This window comes from Populus alba, chromosome 4 (assembly GCF_005239225.2).
Source record: "Populus alba chromosome 4, ASM523922v2, whole genome shotgun sequence".
NCBI classification, from domain to species: Eukaryota; Viridiplantae; Streptophyta; class Magnoliopsida; order Malpighiales; family Salicaceae; genus Populus; species Populus alba.
In genome coordinates, this window is record NC_133287.1 from 2121759 (window position 1) to 2139491 (window position 17733).

The window sequence follows — 17733 nt, forward strand, 5'->3', positions numbered from 1 at the left end:
AATCCCTATTATGATTTCTCCTTTTCTTGCTTACCTTTTTTTTTTTTCTTTGCAATTCTTAATTTAATATTCATTTATCATTGTAGTTTAAACTGTGGATTGTATGAAAAAAAAATTGTAACGTTTTTTTATATAAAAAACCAATTTGAAATATAACTTAAATGCAATATGAAACATTATTATTATATTTTTGAGCGAAAAAAATATTTTAAAACATAAAATTTCAAAAAACACACTGCATCTAATTTAACATATATGAACTTGGGCACAAATTTCTATGTTCTCGATGTAAAGCTAAGATGAAAAAGAAATGTGAACTTGGGAAATAAAAAATGGAGCACAAAGGTTACCACCTAAAAATTCTTAACAAAACAAGCATCACCAATTCATTGTTCAATTACTGCCACCAAAAAAAAAAAATTATGAATCCTTGGTTCCATTTCTCATGTTTTATAGTCTTACCACATTTTCATTTGTATTAGGTAAGCCAAAAACAAAAAAAATAAAAATTGTGGCCTTGTAATAAGAAGTCAATCTCTACTAATGTCAATGTCATTGAACTTTCTTTGACAATCACCCACCAAAACTCCTCCATTTCATTTTAAGGATTTATTGGTCAAAGACCAGAACAAATTTTGAAATCAAGCTACATTGTTTATGTTAGGTTGAAGGATCTACATGTACTATATGTCAAAGAAGTTTTTCAAGTCTAACTTGTCTTCCTATCTAGCTAAACACTATCGTCAGCTTCCACCAAAACCACTACCTAGATGTCGAGCCATTTTGGGAAGCTCCTTCTTTGAATGTAAAAGCTCTGACAAAATCTGTTTATTTTTCATCTTTTCTGCCTTTCTAGTTCTTTGTTTCCTCTGAATCTTTTTCAATCTCAGAGGTTGTGAAGAATGATCAGCAAGAGCATAAACCCAGTTCTTGTGTTTTTTTTGTCGGTCTCTTATTCCTTGTTGTTTCTAGCTCCCTTTTGCCACGCTGCCAATAATACACTCACAATAGGCCAATCACTAAAAGATGGTGAGTCCTTGATATCAGTTGATGAGAACTTTGAACTGGGATTCTTTAGCCCTGGAAACTCTAGTTTAAGATATTGTGGTATAAGGTATTACAAGATTCGGGATCAGGCTGCCATCTGGGTGGCTAATAGAGAAAAACCAATCTCCGGTAGCAATGGAGTCTTGAGGATAGCTGAAGATGGGAATTTGTTGGTTACAGATGGAAATGGAAATCAAGTTTGGTCAAGTAATGCTTCAATAGTGTCTAATAACACAGCAGCGATGCTTGATACAACAGGTAATCTAATTCTCTCGAGCAATGATAGTATTGGTGAGACAGATGAAGCCTATTGGCAAAGCTTCAATAATCCAACCGATACCTATTTGCCACACATGAAAGTTCTTATAAGTTCTGCAGAGATTCATGCCTTCACTTCATGGAAATCTGCAAATGATCCTTCACCAGGAAACTTCACCATGGGAGTTGATCCTCGCGGAGCACCACAGATAGTGATTTGGGAGCGATCGAGGAGAAGGTGGAGAAGTGGGCACTGGAATGGACTAATATTCTCAGGTGTTCCGTACATGACAGCTTTAACCACTTACCGATATGGATTTAAGGTCACTCGTGAAAGCGATGGAAAATTTTATTTTACATACAATCCATCAGATAATTCTGAATTGATGAGGTTTCAGATAACATGGAATGGATTTGAAGAGCAGAAAAGGTGGAATGAAAGTACAAAGACGTGGCAAGTAATGCAATCACAGCCTTCTGAAGAATGTGAGAACTACAATTATTGTGGCAATTTTGGAGTCTGTACTTCATCAGGATCTCCCAAATGCAGATGTATGGAAGGGTTTGAGCCAAGGCATCCAGATCAGTGGAGACTAGGAAATTGGTCAGGCGGATGTGGAAGAAGGTCTCCTTTACAGTGCCAGAGGAACACTAGTAGTGGTGGAGAAGATGGGTTCAAAACATTAAGGGGCTCGAAGTTGCCTGATTTTGCAGATGTGGAGTCGATCTCCTTGGATGCTTGCAGAGAAAAGTGTCTTAATAACTGTTCATGTAAGGCATATGCGTACGTCAGTCAGATTCAATGCATGATATGGAATGGGGACTTGATTGATGTCCAGCAGTTTGTCGAAGGTGGGAACACTCTGTATGTACGTCTCGCAGATTCTGAATTAGGTAAACTTTATCCCAATGTTGTTTTCATTGTTTGAAATGATTTAGTAGTTTGTAATTAGAATTTATAGAGAACTTGATAGAATTACAACTTCAAGTTTATTGCTATCATCATTGAAAATAAAAAGGCCTGTTGAATTAGTCTTTGATCCAGTGGTTCTTTCTGGGATTAGTGAAACTGTAATGGCTTCATGACCGCTCCAAATTGCAACACATAATCCAAGTTTCTTTACTTCTTCTGATCGTCATTTTTTCTGAAAAAAAAAATCCCAAAACATGCAGAACATGATCATGAAAAGGTTAAGATGCAGAGGCATGTTTCTACTTAGTAAATACGGTTTGTCATGATAATGGACTAGGTGAATTAGATGAAGAAAAAGATATGAAATCCTGCAACAGTTTATTCAAGTTACCTTTTATGTTGGATATCGTCTGATTTGTTTCTCGATATAGGTCGCAGCAGGTTGCCTACGTATGTGATAATACTAATAGTTTTGGCTGGACTGGCCTTCCTAGCCATATCTATATGGGTTCTGTGGATGCTCAAAAAAAGACTCAAAGGTAAGAATCTCAGTTTCATTCTCAGTTAAGAGATCTCTTCCGTCTTGATCAAGAAATGACATCTTACCTTCTGAATTTTTATCTTCAGTTTTGCCAGCGGCTACCTCAGCTTGCACGTCGTCAAAATGTGAATTGCCAGTTTATGATCTGAGTAAAAGTAAAGAGAACTCAACCGATGCTTCTGGATCTGCTGACCGTTTTGTAGAAGGGAGCCAAGTAAATGGTTCAGATTTGCCAATGTTCAATTTCAACTGTTTAGCAGCTGCAACAGACAAATTTTCTGAAGAAAACAAGCTGGGGGAGGGAGGATTTGGCCTTGTCTACAAGGTGAGTAATTATGTTACACATGTATCAGAATATAACAGAAGCTGAATTCAAGTGCTAAAGCTTACTATTCTTCATATTAATTAATAGGGAAAGCTTCCTGGAGGAGAGGAAATAGCTGTAAAGAGGCTTTCAAAGATCTCTGGCCAAGGTTTACAGGAGTTCAAGAATGAAATTATTCTGATTGCCAAATTGCAGCACAGAAATCTTGTTCGATTGTTAGGATGCAGCATTCAGGGTGATGAGAAGATGCTGATTTATGAATATATGCCAAATAAAAGCCTGGATTACTTCCTTTTTGGTGAGTTCTTCCTTATATTGAGTGCTTAATAGAAAAAGGATTGTTAAAGCTCAAACAATGATTTGTACCAGGCTTGTTAATTGTTTCTGATTCCTGTGATCGCAATGGCAGATCCCGAGAAGCAAGCGCTATTAGACTGGAGTAAACGTTTCGCAATTATTGAGGGGATTGCCAGAGGTCTTCTTTATCTCCATAGGGATTCAAGACTAAGAATCATTCATCGGGACCTAAAGGCTAGTAACATTTTGTTGGATGAAGAAATGAACCCAAAGATTTCCGACTTCGGCATGGCCAGAATATTTGGGGGAAACCAAAGTGAAATAAACACAAACCGAGTTGTTGGAACATAGTAAGTTTGATCTCTATGAGATTGCTCGTGTTAAACTCTAATCAACAATATGATTTTTCTGACTGTCACTTGTATCTTGCAGTGGTTATATGGCACCTGAATATGCAATGGAGGGCCTATTTTCAGTGAAGTCTGATGTTTATAGCTTTGGAGTACTACTCCTAGAGATTGTGAGTGGCCGGAGGAATACTAGCTTCCGTCAAACAGAACGCATGATCCTCATTGCTTATGTAAGTATATGCAAAATTTCACCAATTTAGGCTCTGGTTTAGGATACAACACAACGTTTTTTACTGCTATTTTTTCACTCGCTGATCCAATTTCTGACTGATTGCAGGCATGGGACCTTTGGAATGAAGGTAAAGCAATGGACATAGTTGATCCTTCCATCCGAGATTCATGTGATGAAAAGGAAGTTCTGAGATGCATACAAATCGGAATGTTGTGTGTGCAAGATTCTGCACTTCAGAGACCAAGCATGGCATCAGTTGTGGTAATGCTGGAGAGCAGCACAACAAGCATTCCATTGCCTAGGCAACCCACTTTCACTTCTGTCAGAGCCTCTATAGACCCTGAAATCTCTCTGGAAGTGCAAGAAGTAGCATCGTCAAGCGACTTTACAGTGAAAGTGGTAGCAGGCAGATGATTACAATCTTTCCTTTCCTGTTCCTCTGCATTCATTGTTTTATATGTTCATATGTTAGTTTAGTTGGAAAACAGAGTATATCTGTAAAGGTCTTTTGTCAATCATTTTTTTACAAAAGCAAAACTACTTTTTGTGCTCTATAGATTGATACTGTGGTTTCTTTTAATCAGCAATTACCAATGAGGTAATGGATTGACAGCAGACTCATTACAGGTTTAGGCCAAAAGCACTTTCACAATCAGAAACTGGCACCGAAAGCACTGTGGCCAATAATCATCTGTGCAAACCAGCCAGCAATTCTGACCGCACTTTTCAATTGTAAAATGAGATTTCAATGGTTGTTGCAGGCTCAGCAAGAAATGTAATGCGGATGAACCTTGAGCGACACATGCTTAAAAACCGCATGCCCACCCATGTAAGAATGTTTGATCATAGAACATTAAAATTTGTGATCTAGAAAGAGTTGAAAATTCTACGAGGTTGAATGTTTATTGTAGCTGTAATAGACTGAGAAATGACTAGCAATTCAAGAATTCATCAAGCTAGTCATTGATGGGTGGCGGTTCCAACACAGGTCATTCCTTTGACTCTTTTCGTGAAAATAATTTATATCTCTTGGCATGCTCTACACTAATATTAAAAAGGACTCTGAGATCAAAAGATAAAAGGAAAAAAATTATTCATGTATATTTCTTCAATATTTACCTTCCATATTAAAAAAAAAAAAAAAAACTATTTGAAGTGAAAGGATTTGTAAAAATTATAATGCTGAAATAATCATGTTTTCTACATAGTATTTTCTTAGAGTTTAAATTTTTGAATCTGTTTTCATTTCCTTAGAATTAATCTTAAAGCTTTTATAAAAACATTTATTGATAAACATACAATGTGAAATATGTTAGTTTTTACTATCTTATCCGTTTGTGCTTCGAGTTGGATATAAATTTCTTAAAATATAAAAAATATATATTTAAATCATTAAAAATTTGCTAGCATTTTTATTTAACTCTGTATGATGATTTAAATTTTAAAAAATCTCTACCCAATTCTTAGATTGATATTTAATCAGCAATCTCGTAACCTAAATTATGAACTCCACTAGATTGAATTAATTTTTAATTTTGTTAAATGATATAAAATAAAAAAAATTGATTTACCATTAACTAAATACCAAATGATAAAATTAAAAAAAAACCTATACATTCAATGATAAAATTAAAAAATATATATAAACAAAAAGGCCAAAAAATCCCAGCCTAACTCTTTTATTCATATTTAGTTAAACTTGTAATTTAAGTTATGGACATCACTAGGTCAATTTTATTTTTATTTTATTTTATAATAAAAAATAAAAAAATAATTTATTATCAATCAATACTCAAGGATAAAATTCAAGAAAAAACCTCACACTAAATGATGAACTTAAAATATATATATATTAAAAAAAGGGTCAAAAAATCCCAACCCAACTTTTTAATTAATATTTAGTCAACTCATTAAACCCATAATCTCAATTATAAACTATTTTGGTTTGATTTAATTTTTTTTATTAAATAATAAAAAACATATATATATATATATATAAAAGCATGAAAAAAATGGTCAAGAAAGCCTGAGGCTAAGTTTATAATTAGAGCGTGCTCCCCAGGTCAAGCCCATGACCTCGGACCTGCCATACACGCTGACACTCGAGCTTAGTCACAGAAGTGACTTAAAACGATGAAAAAAAACATATATTAAGAAGTAAGACCGACACCACCCGTTTTAGTTGTTTTTACTAATTAGCTGCGGGTCTTTTTTTTTTTTTTTTTTTTATTTGTATAAAAAATATGAAAAAAAAAATTAACATATAATTTAGGTTTTTCTGTAAAGCTATACTCAAGAGTCTTGGGTTTGGCTGCAACGCCTGATTTAAAAGCAATATTTATAATATTAATAATAATAATATTAAACTTGCATGATTCAAGTTTAAGTGAGCCTGACTGCAATATCAGACCTAAGAATATTGGATGTGAGTCTAGCTATAAAGGTCGTGTCATAAAAGTGTGATAATTAAATAAATTAATTAAAAAAAAAAAACAAAGAAAAAAAACCATCAGGAAGAAAAAAAACTAATGAAGAAAAAGAAAAAAAAATCTGAATTAATTGGGTTAATCCTTCAAACCAGGTTAACCCTGTAAAACCTGGGATTCACGTTATGAAAGTTTGATAACTAAATAGAAAAAAAAGATTGACAGGTTTACCCAGAATTAAATGGGTTAACCTATCAAACCAAGTTAACCCGTCAAGTCCAGAATACGTGTCACGAAAATTTGATAATTAAATATAAAAAAAATTTAACATTAACAAACTAAACTAAATGAAAAAAAAAATTAATTGTAGTGTCGTGAGGACACCACACTTATGCTAAGCTTCAAAACTTACATATCATAAAAAAAAATTTATATAAAATATGTGTTACATTACAAAATACATTACATTTCATAATAGATATATAGACTAACTACTAGTTATACGAATTATATCATATATATATTGTCGTCTTTCTTGTCAGCTAGGTATATAAAAAATATTATGTGCACATAGACTAACTACTCTTTATTAACATGAAGTTACTAACAAGTCCTATATCAAGGCATAATAGATATTCACATAATTATCAAATCAATATATATCATATTGAATAAAATTTAGTTCCACAGAATGCGAGTGCAAATTCAAGAATATATGAGTACTCGAAAAATAAGCAACATATATAAATATGCATCATATAATCAACAATCATATTAAAGATCATCCTAGTTACTCAAAAAATATAGAACTAAAACGAATATAAGATGAAAGACCCAAAAATTCTATTAAGGATTGTCAGGAAAACTTACATCAAATATAAATAATATACTTAAAAAAAAAACCCAAAACAACACAAAGAAAATATTCCAATGCATAAGAGAAAACCGGATTTAGTCTCCTAATTTTAGGGACTAAAATGATAATTTTCCAAAAAAGGGACCAAAATGTAATTTTACCAAAACTGGAGGTCCAAACTATAAATACATAACCATATTGAAATTTCACCCATAAAACACCCTCAATTTTTTCCAGAAATGAAACAGGGACCGAAATGTAATCTTGTTAAAGTTTAGGGACTAAAATGTAAATTCTTAAAATTGAAGGACCAAACTAAAAATATTCCAAATCAATTGTCAAAATGAGATTCATCATCCTTAACCTCATAAAAATACGACCCAGAATCCCAAACTACATTTAGGGGTCAAATTATAATTTTTTAAAGTTTAAAGACTAAACTGTAATTTTTTTCACAAATTAAAGATAAAAATAAATTTCATCATCTTGAACCTTAAGATCATACTATCTAGATTTTCAAGCAAAGTTAAACAAATTCTTAACCCATAACACATCAATTAATAGTAGCAACATAAACTTCAAATCTTAAACCAAACTTAACCAATATAATCAATTATAAAACATCAAAATCATACCTTCTTTTAAAACAAAACACTTCAGCCCCTGTTGTAAGAATCTAGCCTTCAACAAAAACTCCTCAATCTTTCAAAAGACCCATCAACCTACTACACACAACCTTATATAGGTTGTGTGAGGGAGAGGGATGGTTAATGGAGCCACTACCCATCACAATTAAATACATCATTTCAATGGAGCACTTAATTTGCACGACCTAAACTTTTGGCCCAAATCCAAGCTCAAATTATCCTAAATCCAACTTAAGTTAACTTAGGTATATAAAGAAAAGTTGCAAGAAAATTAATTCTCTCTTCTAATTCTTGTGGTTGATGTGTCTCTCTCTTCATCAAACCAAGAATTTCAGTTTTTGATCTTGAGTTTTTTAGGTTCAAGAAAGGTGAAAGTAACAAGTGGTTCCTTCTCATGTTACTTTTGGTTATGATTTTTTAAAAGAAGGGTTAAAGACGCGATTAAGGTTTATAAAGATTTGAAATTTATATTATTAGGATTGATTCATGATTATTATGGGTATAAAGTTAAGTGATTGATTTTGAGTTTGTGTTGATAGAAATAAGAATTTGTGAATTGATTTGTTTAATTGATTTATTATAGGTTAAGAAATTTGCTTCAACTTTGCTAGAAAAAATTACAATTTAGTCCCTGAAACGTAAATTGAGATTCTGAACAGAATTGAGGATGAATTATAGGTGAAATTTCATTATAGTTATGTGTTTTTGACATTTACAGTTTGGTCATCCAATTCTGGGAAAATTATGCTTTGGTCCCTAATTTTTAAAGATTGTCATTATAGTCCATAAACTTAAGAGTCTAAACCTTGTTTCCTTTTATGCATTGGAGTTTTTTTATTTGTGTTGTTTTAAGTTTTTTTTTTTCCTTTCTATATTCTATATATTCGCTGTAGGTACTTCTAATAATCATCAATAGGAATTTTAAGTCTTTCATCTGATATTCCTTTTACTTTTATGTATTTCAGATGAGTAAGATAATCTTTAATATGCATGTAATATAAAACAATATGTATGTTGATCATATAATGAGTACGACAAGTTAATTTCTTGAATATTTATATATGCTGTTTTATTTTTTGAGTACTCATCTATTCTTAAATTTGCACTTGCATTTTGTTGAACTAAACTATATTTGATATAATATACATTGCTTTGATAATTATGCGAATATCTATTATGCTTTGATATAGAACTTGTTAGTAACTTCATGCTAACAAAAAGTAGTTAACTTATATACACATAGTATTATATATACCTAGCTGGTAAGAGAGACACTAGCTTGTGATGACTGATCCTCCCATAGTCACCTTCAGGTGTTAATGTAATGAGTTTATAGATTATTGTTTCTGTTTGATATATTAGATGCTCCATTATTATCTTATTTTAATTAAGTTTGGATTTTGACAATGTAATAAGTATTATAGATTATTGTTTTTGTTTAAATTACTGATGAGAAGTTTTGATCTATCATTTGGTTTCATTAGTTTTGAATAATATAATATTTTGAAAGATTATGAAATGCTATGTATTTTTAATTAACTTGTTCTTTTGATATATCTGTTCAAAGGCATAACGTAGATGGGGTGTCTTTATGACACCGTTTTTGTTTTGTTGGTCATAGACCTGGGATTCAGGTCGTGATATAATTGTTTTAGTACTCCACGTTAGTGATGCACTAAATTGTATGAGTGCTCTTGTCAAGTGGGGCACTCCATAATAATTAATTTTTTTTAGGTATGTTACACTTAACATAGAGTAACTAAGTACCCTTTACTAGTGGAGTTTTTTTTATAGCAGTCTAAATAGGGTAACAAGAATCATGAGCTCAAATAAACAAATAACATTGATATAGTGTTCATTGTTTATCATCAAGGTTCAAAATGCAAGCATGATAACATTTGAACAAATATAAAGGATACATGGACCATGTCAAATTAAACAAGCATATTATGAGAATTTGAGAAGAAAACATAATAATGATAACAATAAATAATCAGCCTTATATAATCAACAATAACAATAATACTCATCATTTTATACTAATGTGTGTGTGTGTATGTAATGCATAATAGAAAATATCTCACTTAACCAAAAAAACAGAGCAAAAAGATAAATAAATGCAAAACCAGAGATTACTAAGGTTCCCTAGGAGAAACGTTAATAGAACCTATAACAAATATGAAAAAAAAACTGAAAAAAGACTCAAAGCAACATAACATAAAAGATTATAACCCTAAACTTAGAGACCAAATTGTAATAATAAAACTAAGCTGATTCACTCAATCTATTCCGAACATAATCCAAACTGATTGAACTTAACAAACTTGATTAATTGTCACTGCAGGGTCAAGCAGTCGATTGAATTAACCAATTGGTCGACTAGTTGTTTGGGATTTTCAAGATCTCGACCTACTAGTAAAAAAATCTATAAAACCAAAAAATAATAAACATTTTGTTCTTCAACAAACCCATAATCTAAACATCAACCTAGTTTATTTCAGTCCAACTAATCATCCTAAAACATCAATTAATTTCCTTAATTCATTAGATCATCAAATCAATACAAAAACCCGAACTTCTTTATTGATCATTCCATAAACAACCTAAAAATAAAAAAAATAACAATATAGGAGGGAAATACTCGTTACTTCCACCTTTCTTGAACCAAAAAATTTAAGATAAAAAACTAAAATTCTTGGTTTGTTGATGAGAGAGTTACAACGGCCATTAAATTTAGAAAAAAAGAAAAATAATTTTTTTTATAATTTTTCCTTGTATACTTGGGTTATTTCGGTCAGATTCGAGCTGAAATATGATGGGCAAAACATGGGTATCACAGCATGTAACCTTGAGAATTGTTTGTGGATGCAAAACATTAAATGCTTCTCTTATACAGCCTGCGATCAGGATATTCAACTTGTTCTATGGATTAGTCTTGGATGCTCAAAATCTTTTGGTCTCTAGAAAAACCAACCGATCGAACTCCTAAAGAGTGTCTATTATCCCAATAAGCAAGTGAAGTTGATTCATTGTAAGAGTACAATAAGGTTTGCAACTACGAGAAAAATACCAAAGTTGAATATTTCTTTCTTCTAGGTATCGACTGTAATGGCAGGCGCCACACATAATATTGTATTTCTTCATATCACATCATCACATGATATAGAATTGCTAGAAAGCTACTTAGTACTTGCATGAAAGCTTCATCATATCGTCCTACATAGTCTCATTCGTCCAAAGCTCAACAACTTTCCAAGGACATTTTTGTTGTCATACACAAATCACGTGGGAACAATCTTCACTCTATTTTTCCAATTATTTCTTTTTAATTGACTTTGAATTTTTATTTTATTTTATAAAACCACAAGATACATGCGCGAAGTTAAGAATAAGTTTTTCCCTTAAATGATTTTAAAAATACATTCTCATATGTTCTCTATCTTTATAGCGGCTTCTTCAAGATTCAAATTGAGAAGTAAGAAAATAAAATATATCTTTTTAACTATCGTACCATTGAATTTATAGAAATATATTCCTTGTGTATACTAACTATTTAGTGAATTACTCGAGACAAATTTAAAAGACTTTGATTTCAAATATGGAGTCGTGGATCTATGCGTTGATAAATTAACAGTACAAATGAAATGAACAAGAATAAAAAATAAGAAATTAGTCTCTACTAATGTCAATGTCATTGAACATTCATTGACAATTTCCAACCAAAAGTCTCCATTCCATTTTATGGCTTTATTGGTCAAAGATTGGAACAGATTTTGATATCATTGTTTATGGAAGGTTCTAGGATCTCATTAACTTGTCAGCCTAGCTCGGTAAACAGAGTAGTCAGCTTCCCCCAAAACCACCGCTAGGGGAAGCTCCTTCTTTGAATGTACAAACCCCTGACAAAATCTGTTTATTTTACGTCTTTTCTGACTTTATAGTTCTTTATTCTCTCTGAATCTGTTTTTCTCAGAGGTTGTAAAGAATGGTCAGCATGAGCATGATCCGAGTACTTGTCTTCCTATCTAGTTAAACACTATCGTCAGCTTCCACCAAAACCACTATCTAGATGTCGAGCCATTTTGGGAAGCTCCTTCTTTGAATGTAAAAGCTCTGACAAAATCTGTTTATTTTTTATCTTTTCTGCCTTTCTGGTACTTTATTTCAACTGAATCTTTTTCATTCTCAGAGGTTGTGAAGAATGATCAGCAAGAGCATAAACCCAGTTCTTGTTTTTCTCTTGTCTGTCTCTTATTCCTTGTTGTTTCTAGCTCCCTTTTGCCACACTGCCATTAATACACTCACAATAGGCCAATCACTAAAAGATGGTGAGTCCTTGATATCAGTTGATGAGAACTTTGAACTGGGATTCTTTAGCCCTGGAAATTCTAGTTTGAGATATGTTGGTATAAGGTATTACAAGATTAAGGATCAGGCTGTCATCTGGGTTGCTAATAGAGAAAAACCAATCTCCGGTAGCAATGGAGTCTTGAGGATAGCTGAAGATGGGAATTTGTTGGTTACAGATGGAAATGGAAGTCTAGTTTGGTCAAGTAATGCTTCAGTAGTTTCTAGTAACACAGCAGCGATGCTTGATGTAACAGGTAATCTAATTCTCTCGAGCAATGATACTATTGGCGACACAGATAAAGCCTATTGGCAAAGCTTCAATAATCCAACCGATACCTATTTGCCACCCATGAAAGTTCTTGTAAGTACTGCAGAGATTCATGTCTTCACTTCATGGAAATCTGCAAATGATCCTTCACCAGGAAATTTCACCATGGGAGTTGATCCTCGCGGAACACCGCAGATAGTTGTTTGGGAGGGATCGAGGAGAAGGTGGAGAAGCGGGCACTGGAATGGAATAATATTCTCAGGTGTTCCGTATATGAAAGCTTTTACCACTTACCAATATGGATTTAAGTTTTCTCATGAAAGCGATGGAAACGTTTATCTTACATACAATCCATCAGATAATTCTGAATTCTTGAGGTTTCAGATAACTTGGAATGGATTTGAAGAGACGAAAAAGTGGAATGAAAGTACAAAGACGTGGCAAGTACTGCAATCACAACCTTCTGAAGATTGTGAGAACTACAATTACTGTGGCAATTTTGGAGCCTGTACTCCGTCAGGATCTCCCAAATGCAGATGCATGGAAGGGTTTGAGCCAAGGCATCCAGATCAGTGGAGACTAGGAAATTGGTCAGGCGGATGTGGAAGAAGATCTCCTTTACAGTGCCAGAGGAACACTAGTAGTGGTGGAGAAGATGGGTTCAAAACAGTAAGGTGCACGAAGTTGCCTGATTTTGCAGATGTGGAGTCGATCTCCTTGGATGCTTGCAGAGAAACGTGTCTAAACAACTGTTCATGTAAGGCATATGCGCACGTCAGTGAGATTCAATGCATGATGTGGAATGGAGACTTGATTGATGTGCAGCGTTCTGTCGAAGGTGGGGACACACTGTACTTGCGTCTCGCAGATTCTGAATTAGGTAAACTCTCTCCCATTGTTGTGTTCATTGTTTTTCAACTGATTTAGTAGTTTATAATTAGAATTCATATAGAAGTACTTAGAATTACAACTTCAAGTTTATTGCTATCATCATTGAAAATAAAAAGGCCTGTTGAATTAGTCTCTGATCCAGTAGTCCTTTCTGGGTTTAGCAACTCAGTTATGGCCCTATGAAGAGTCTGTTTATTTACGCGACTGTGGCTGTGTTTTATTTAAAACGTTGTTAGTAGCTGTTTGACAATAAAAATACTCGATTTATTGTGTATGGGGCCCATGTGTTTTTTGCGTTTAAAACGCTGAAAATAAAAAGCATAAAAAACCTGTTTTTCATGCACTGTAGCCAGTAAAAACTAACGAACAGTGCAATTCACTTGCACTGTTCGCTGTTTTTTTTTTTTTAATTGTATTAATTTAAAAAAAAAAAAAACTAGTTCAGGGAATTAAATTCATTCGCAATGTGAACAATATTTTTTTCTCAAAAAACTAGTATAGAATGAATTAAATTTACTCGCACAATAATATTAATTTTATATCTGATAATATTTTATCTAATTTTATTACACGCTCAAAAAATTATGAAAACTATAGTTCTTATCGGATGAATTTTGTACGTAATGAAATTATAAATAGTTTAATGGAATAATAAAAAATATTTTATATATAGTATTATTTTTTTCATGATGTAATAGGAATAATTAATTTTACAACATTTGAATTTAAAACCATCAATATTAATATATATTTTTTAAAATTATTTTATAATCTCAATTTCAAAAGCGTTCTTAACCAAACACATTAAACTACTCTTTCTTCAACCTCAATTTTAACCACAGTTTTAACCAAACACCTATTTTTTCAAACCAACCTCAACTAAAAGTACTTTTTATAAAACAACTTTTTTCAAACCACAACCACAACAGCTACCGCAATACCAAACACACTCGAAAGCTCCAAATTGCAACACATATTCCAAGTTTCTTTACTTCTTCTGATCGTCATTTTTTTCTGAAAAAAATATCCCAAAACATGCAGAACATGATCATGAAAAGGTTAAGATGCAGAGTCAAGTTTCTAGTTAGTAAATCTGGTTTGTCGTGATAATGAAATAAGTGAATAGATGAAGAAAAAGATATGAAATCCTGCAACAGTTTATTCAAGTTACCTTTTATGTTGGATATCGTCTGATTTGTTTCTCGATATAGGTCACAGCAGGATGCCTACGTATGTGATAATACTAATAGTTTTGGCTGGACTGGCCTTCCTAGCCATATCTATATGGGTTCTGTGGATGCTCAAAAAAAGACTCAAAGGTAAGAATCTCAGTTTCATTCTCGGTTAAGAGATCTCTTCCGTCTTGATCAAGAAATGACATCCTACCTTCTTAATTTTTATCTTTAGTTATGCCAGCGGCTACCTCAGCTTGCACGTCGTCAAAATGCGAATTCCCAGTTTATGATCTGAGCAAAGGTAAAGAGTTCGCAACCGATGCTTCTGGATCTGCCGACCTTGTTATAGAAGTGTGCCAAGTAAATGGTTCAGATTTTCCACTGTTGAGTTTCAACTGTGTAGCAGCTGCAACAGACAATTTTTCTGAAGAAAACAAGCTTGGACAGGGAGGATTTGGCCTCGTCTACAAGGTGAGTATTTATGTTGTACATCTATCAGAATATAACAGAAGCGGAATTCAAGTACTAAAGCTTACTATTCTTCATATTAATTAATAGGGAAAGCTTCCTGGAGGAGAGGAAATAGCTGTAAAGAGGCTTTCAAATATCTCTGTCCAAGGCTTACTGGAATTCAAGAATGAAATTATTCTGATTGCCAAATTGCAGCACAGAAATCTTGTTCGGTTATTAGGATGCAGCATTCAGGGTGATGAGAAGATGCTGATTTATGAATATATGCCAAATAAAAGCCTGGATTACTTCCTTTTTGGTGAGTTCTTCCTTATATTCAGTGCTTAATAGAAAAGGATTGTTAAAGCTCAAACAATGATTTGTACCAGGCTTGTTAATTGTTTCTGATTCCTGTGATCGCTATGGCAGATCCTGAGAAGCAAGCTCTACTAGACTGGAGTAAACGTTTCGCAATTATTGAGGGGATTGCCAGAGGTCTTCTTTATCTCCATAGGGATTCAAGACTAAGAATCATTCATCGGGACCTAAAGGCCAGTAACATTTTGTTGGATGAAGAAATGAACCCAAAGATTTCCGACTTCGGCATGGCCAGAATATTTGGGGGAAACCAAAGTGAAATAAACACAAACCGAGTTGTTGGAACATAGTAAGTTTGATATCTATGAGATTGCTCGTGTTAAACTCTAATCAACAATATGATTTTTCTGACTGTCACTTGTATCTTGCAGTGGTTATATGGCACCTGAATATGCAATGGAAGGCCTATTTTCAGTGAAGTCTGATGTTTATAGCTTTGGAGTACTACTCCTAGAGATTGTGAGTGGCCGGAGGAATACTAGCTTCCGTCGAACAGATCGCATGATCCTCATTGCTTATGTAAGTACATGCAAAATGTCACCAATTTAGGCTCTGGTTTGAGATACAACACAACATTCTTTACTGCTATTTGTTCACTCACCTGATCCAATTTCCGACTGATTGCAGGCATGGGACCTTTGGAATGAAGGTAAAGCAATGGAGATAGTTGATCCTTCCATCCAAGATTCATGTGATGAAAACGAAGTGCTGAGATGCATACAAATCGGAATGTTGTGTGTGCAAGATTCTGCACTTCAGAGACCAAGCATGGCATCAGTTGTGGTTATGCTGGAGAGCTGCACAACAGACATTCCATTGCCTAGGCAACCCACTTTCACTTCTGTCAGGGCCTCTATAGACCCTGAAATTTCTCTGGAAGTGCATGAAGTAGCATTGTCAACCTAATAACACTCACAAAACACACTTCGAAATAGCATATCATTGCTGTAATTTTCTGGTACAAAACTCACACAAGGAAGGGCTTACAATGGAGGAAGACACACACAAACTACTGCTGTTTCTTCTTCTCTGTTACTGCACCGGTTTCTGCTCACTTTCGACTGCTACCCACTGCCCTTTCTCTCAATAATTTCAGCCCCATGTAACCTACCACTTGGAAAAAATAATAAACTTAACACACATTCAACTCTAGTTAACTTTAAGCTAACTCTAGCCAACTAGCTTCACAGCACAGTGACATTAACAGTTGGTCCTGTCGGGAAAAAAAGAGATGATATTTGTATAGGTATTTTGTCAATCAATTTCTTACATAAACAAAACAATTTTTTGTGGTCTATAAATTGATCCTATTGTTTTTTTTTTTTTTTTTTTTTAATTTAACCTTTTTATGTGCTCTGGGGATAAAATTCAGCGATAACCATTGAGGTAGTGGATTGAGAGCAGACTCATCCCAGGTTTAGGCCAAGAGCACTTTCACAAGCAGAAACTGTTACCAGTCATTTGTGCAAACCAGCCACCATTGTTTACCACAATTTAATTGTAAAATGAGACTTCAATGCTTGTTGCAAGCTCAGGAAGAAATGTAATGTGGATGTACCATGTGTGACACATGCTTAAAAACTGCATATATATCCTGTCGATAATCACCACCTGTAAGTATAAAACGATTACTATTACAAGTTGAGAAGGTTGCCTGCCTTTCGAAGAACGTTTGATCATAGAACATTAAATTGATAGAAACTAGAAAGTGAAGTTGATTTATTGTAAGAGTACAGAAGGGATTGCAACTACAAGAAAAACATGAAAGTTGAATATTTCTTTCTTCTAGTTGCTGCTGACTGAAATGGCAGCCATGCATCATATTAGTCAACAGGCTGAGCTTTCTTCATTTCACGCCAGCACATGATATAGAATTTTCCAAAAATGAAAGGGAAATCGATGTGTATGCATGCCAGGAATCCTAAAGATTTTCTTTTGTTTTTGCAAGGAAGCTTCACCATTTGGTCCTGCAGATTCTATAATTCATCGAAAGAAGCTCAACAATTTGCCAAGGACAATATTGTCGTCGTCATAAACAAAGCATGTGGGACACACTTAGCTTTATTCTTCCAATTATTCCCTTTCAGTTTGACTTCGAGTTATATATATATATATATATATATATGCTCGAATTAGTTTGCGTTTAAATATATCTCTTCGATTTTCAGAACAGATCAACGGATTGACGTTTCACAAATTGATCACTTTGGATTTATAGAAGTATATTCCTTTCTACAGTAACGATATATTTAGTGAATTACTAGAGACAAATGTAGAAGACTTTGATTTCAAATATGCAGTCTTGGGGTCTGCAAATTGATAAATTAAT

At 33.5% G+C, this 17733-nt stretch overlaps 2 protein-coding genes across 2 annotated transcripts; both read left to right on the forward strand.

The window, feature by feature from the left end:
• Window positions 1–647: 647 nt before the first annotated feature.
• Window positions 648–4543, forward strand: LOC118058570 (G-type lectin S-receptor-like serine/threonine-protein kinase B120). Its single transcript, XM_035071286.2, has 7 exons — window positions 648–2199; window positions 2650–2757; window positions 2846–3084; window positions 3172–3382; window positions 3494–3731; window positions 3814–3961; window positions 4069–4543. Exons 1-7 carry the CDS (start codon window positions 903–905, stop codon window positions 4375–4377), a joined length of 2550 nt encoding a protein of 849 aa, XP_034927177.1. The 5' UTR covers window positions 648–902; the 3' UTR covers window positions 4378–4543.
• Window positions 4544–11863: 7320 nt separating this feature from the next.
• LOC118058583 (G-type lectin S-receptor-like serine/threonine-protein kinase B120) lies at window positions 11864–16575 on the forward strand. The gene is made up of 7 exons (XM_073408849.1): window positions 11864–13390; window positions 14613–14720; window positions 14818–15047; window positions 15135–15345; window positions 15456–15693; window positions 15776–15923; window positions 16032–16575. The coding sequence occupies exons 1-7, from the start codon at window positions 12094–12096 to the stop codon at window positions 16308–16310; spliced, it is 2511 nt and encodes an 836-aa protein (XP_073264950.1). The 5' UTR covers window positions 11864–12093; the 3' UTR covers window positions 16311–16575.
• The last annotated feature ends 1158 nt before the right edge of the window (window positions 16576–17733 follow it).

Bases quoted from the DNA above. Each gene is read 5' to 3' on its own strand.
- LOC118058570 (XM_035071286.2), top strand. From the start codon at position 903: ATGATCAGCAAGAGCATAAACCCAGTTCTTGTGTTTTTTTTGTCGGTC. The intron at 2,200-2,649 runs GTAAACTTTATC...TTCTCGATATAG, and splicing joins TCTCGCAGATTCTGAATTAG to GTCGCAGCAGGTTGCCTACG. The intron at 3,962-4,068 runs GTAAGTATATGC...GACTGATTGCAG, and splicing joins GCATGATCCTCATTGCTTAT to GCATGGGACCTTTGGAATGA.
- LOC118058583 (XM_073408849.1), top strand. From the start codon at position 12,094: ATGATCAGCAAGAGCATAAACCCAGTTCTTGTTTTTCTCTTGTCTGTC. The intron at 13,391-14,612 runs GTAAACTCTCTC...TTCTCGATATAG, and splicing joins TCTCGCAGATTCTGAATTAG to GTCACAGCAGGATGCCTACG. The intron at 15,924-16,031 runs GTAAGTACATGC...GACTGATTGCAG, and splicing joins GCATGATCCTCATTGCTTAT to GCATGGGACCTTTGGAATGA.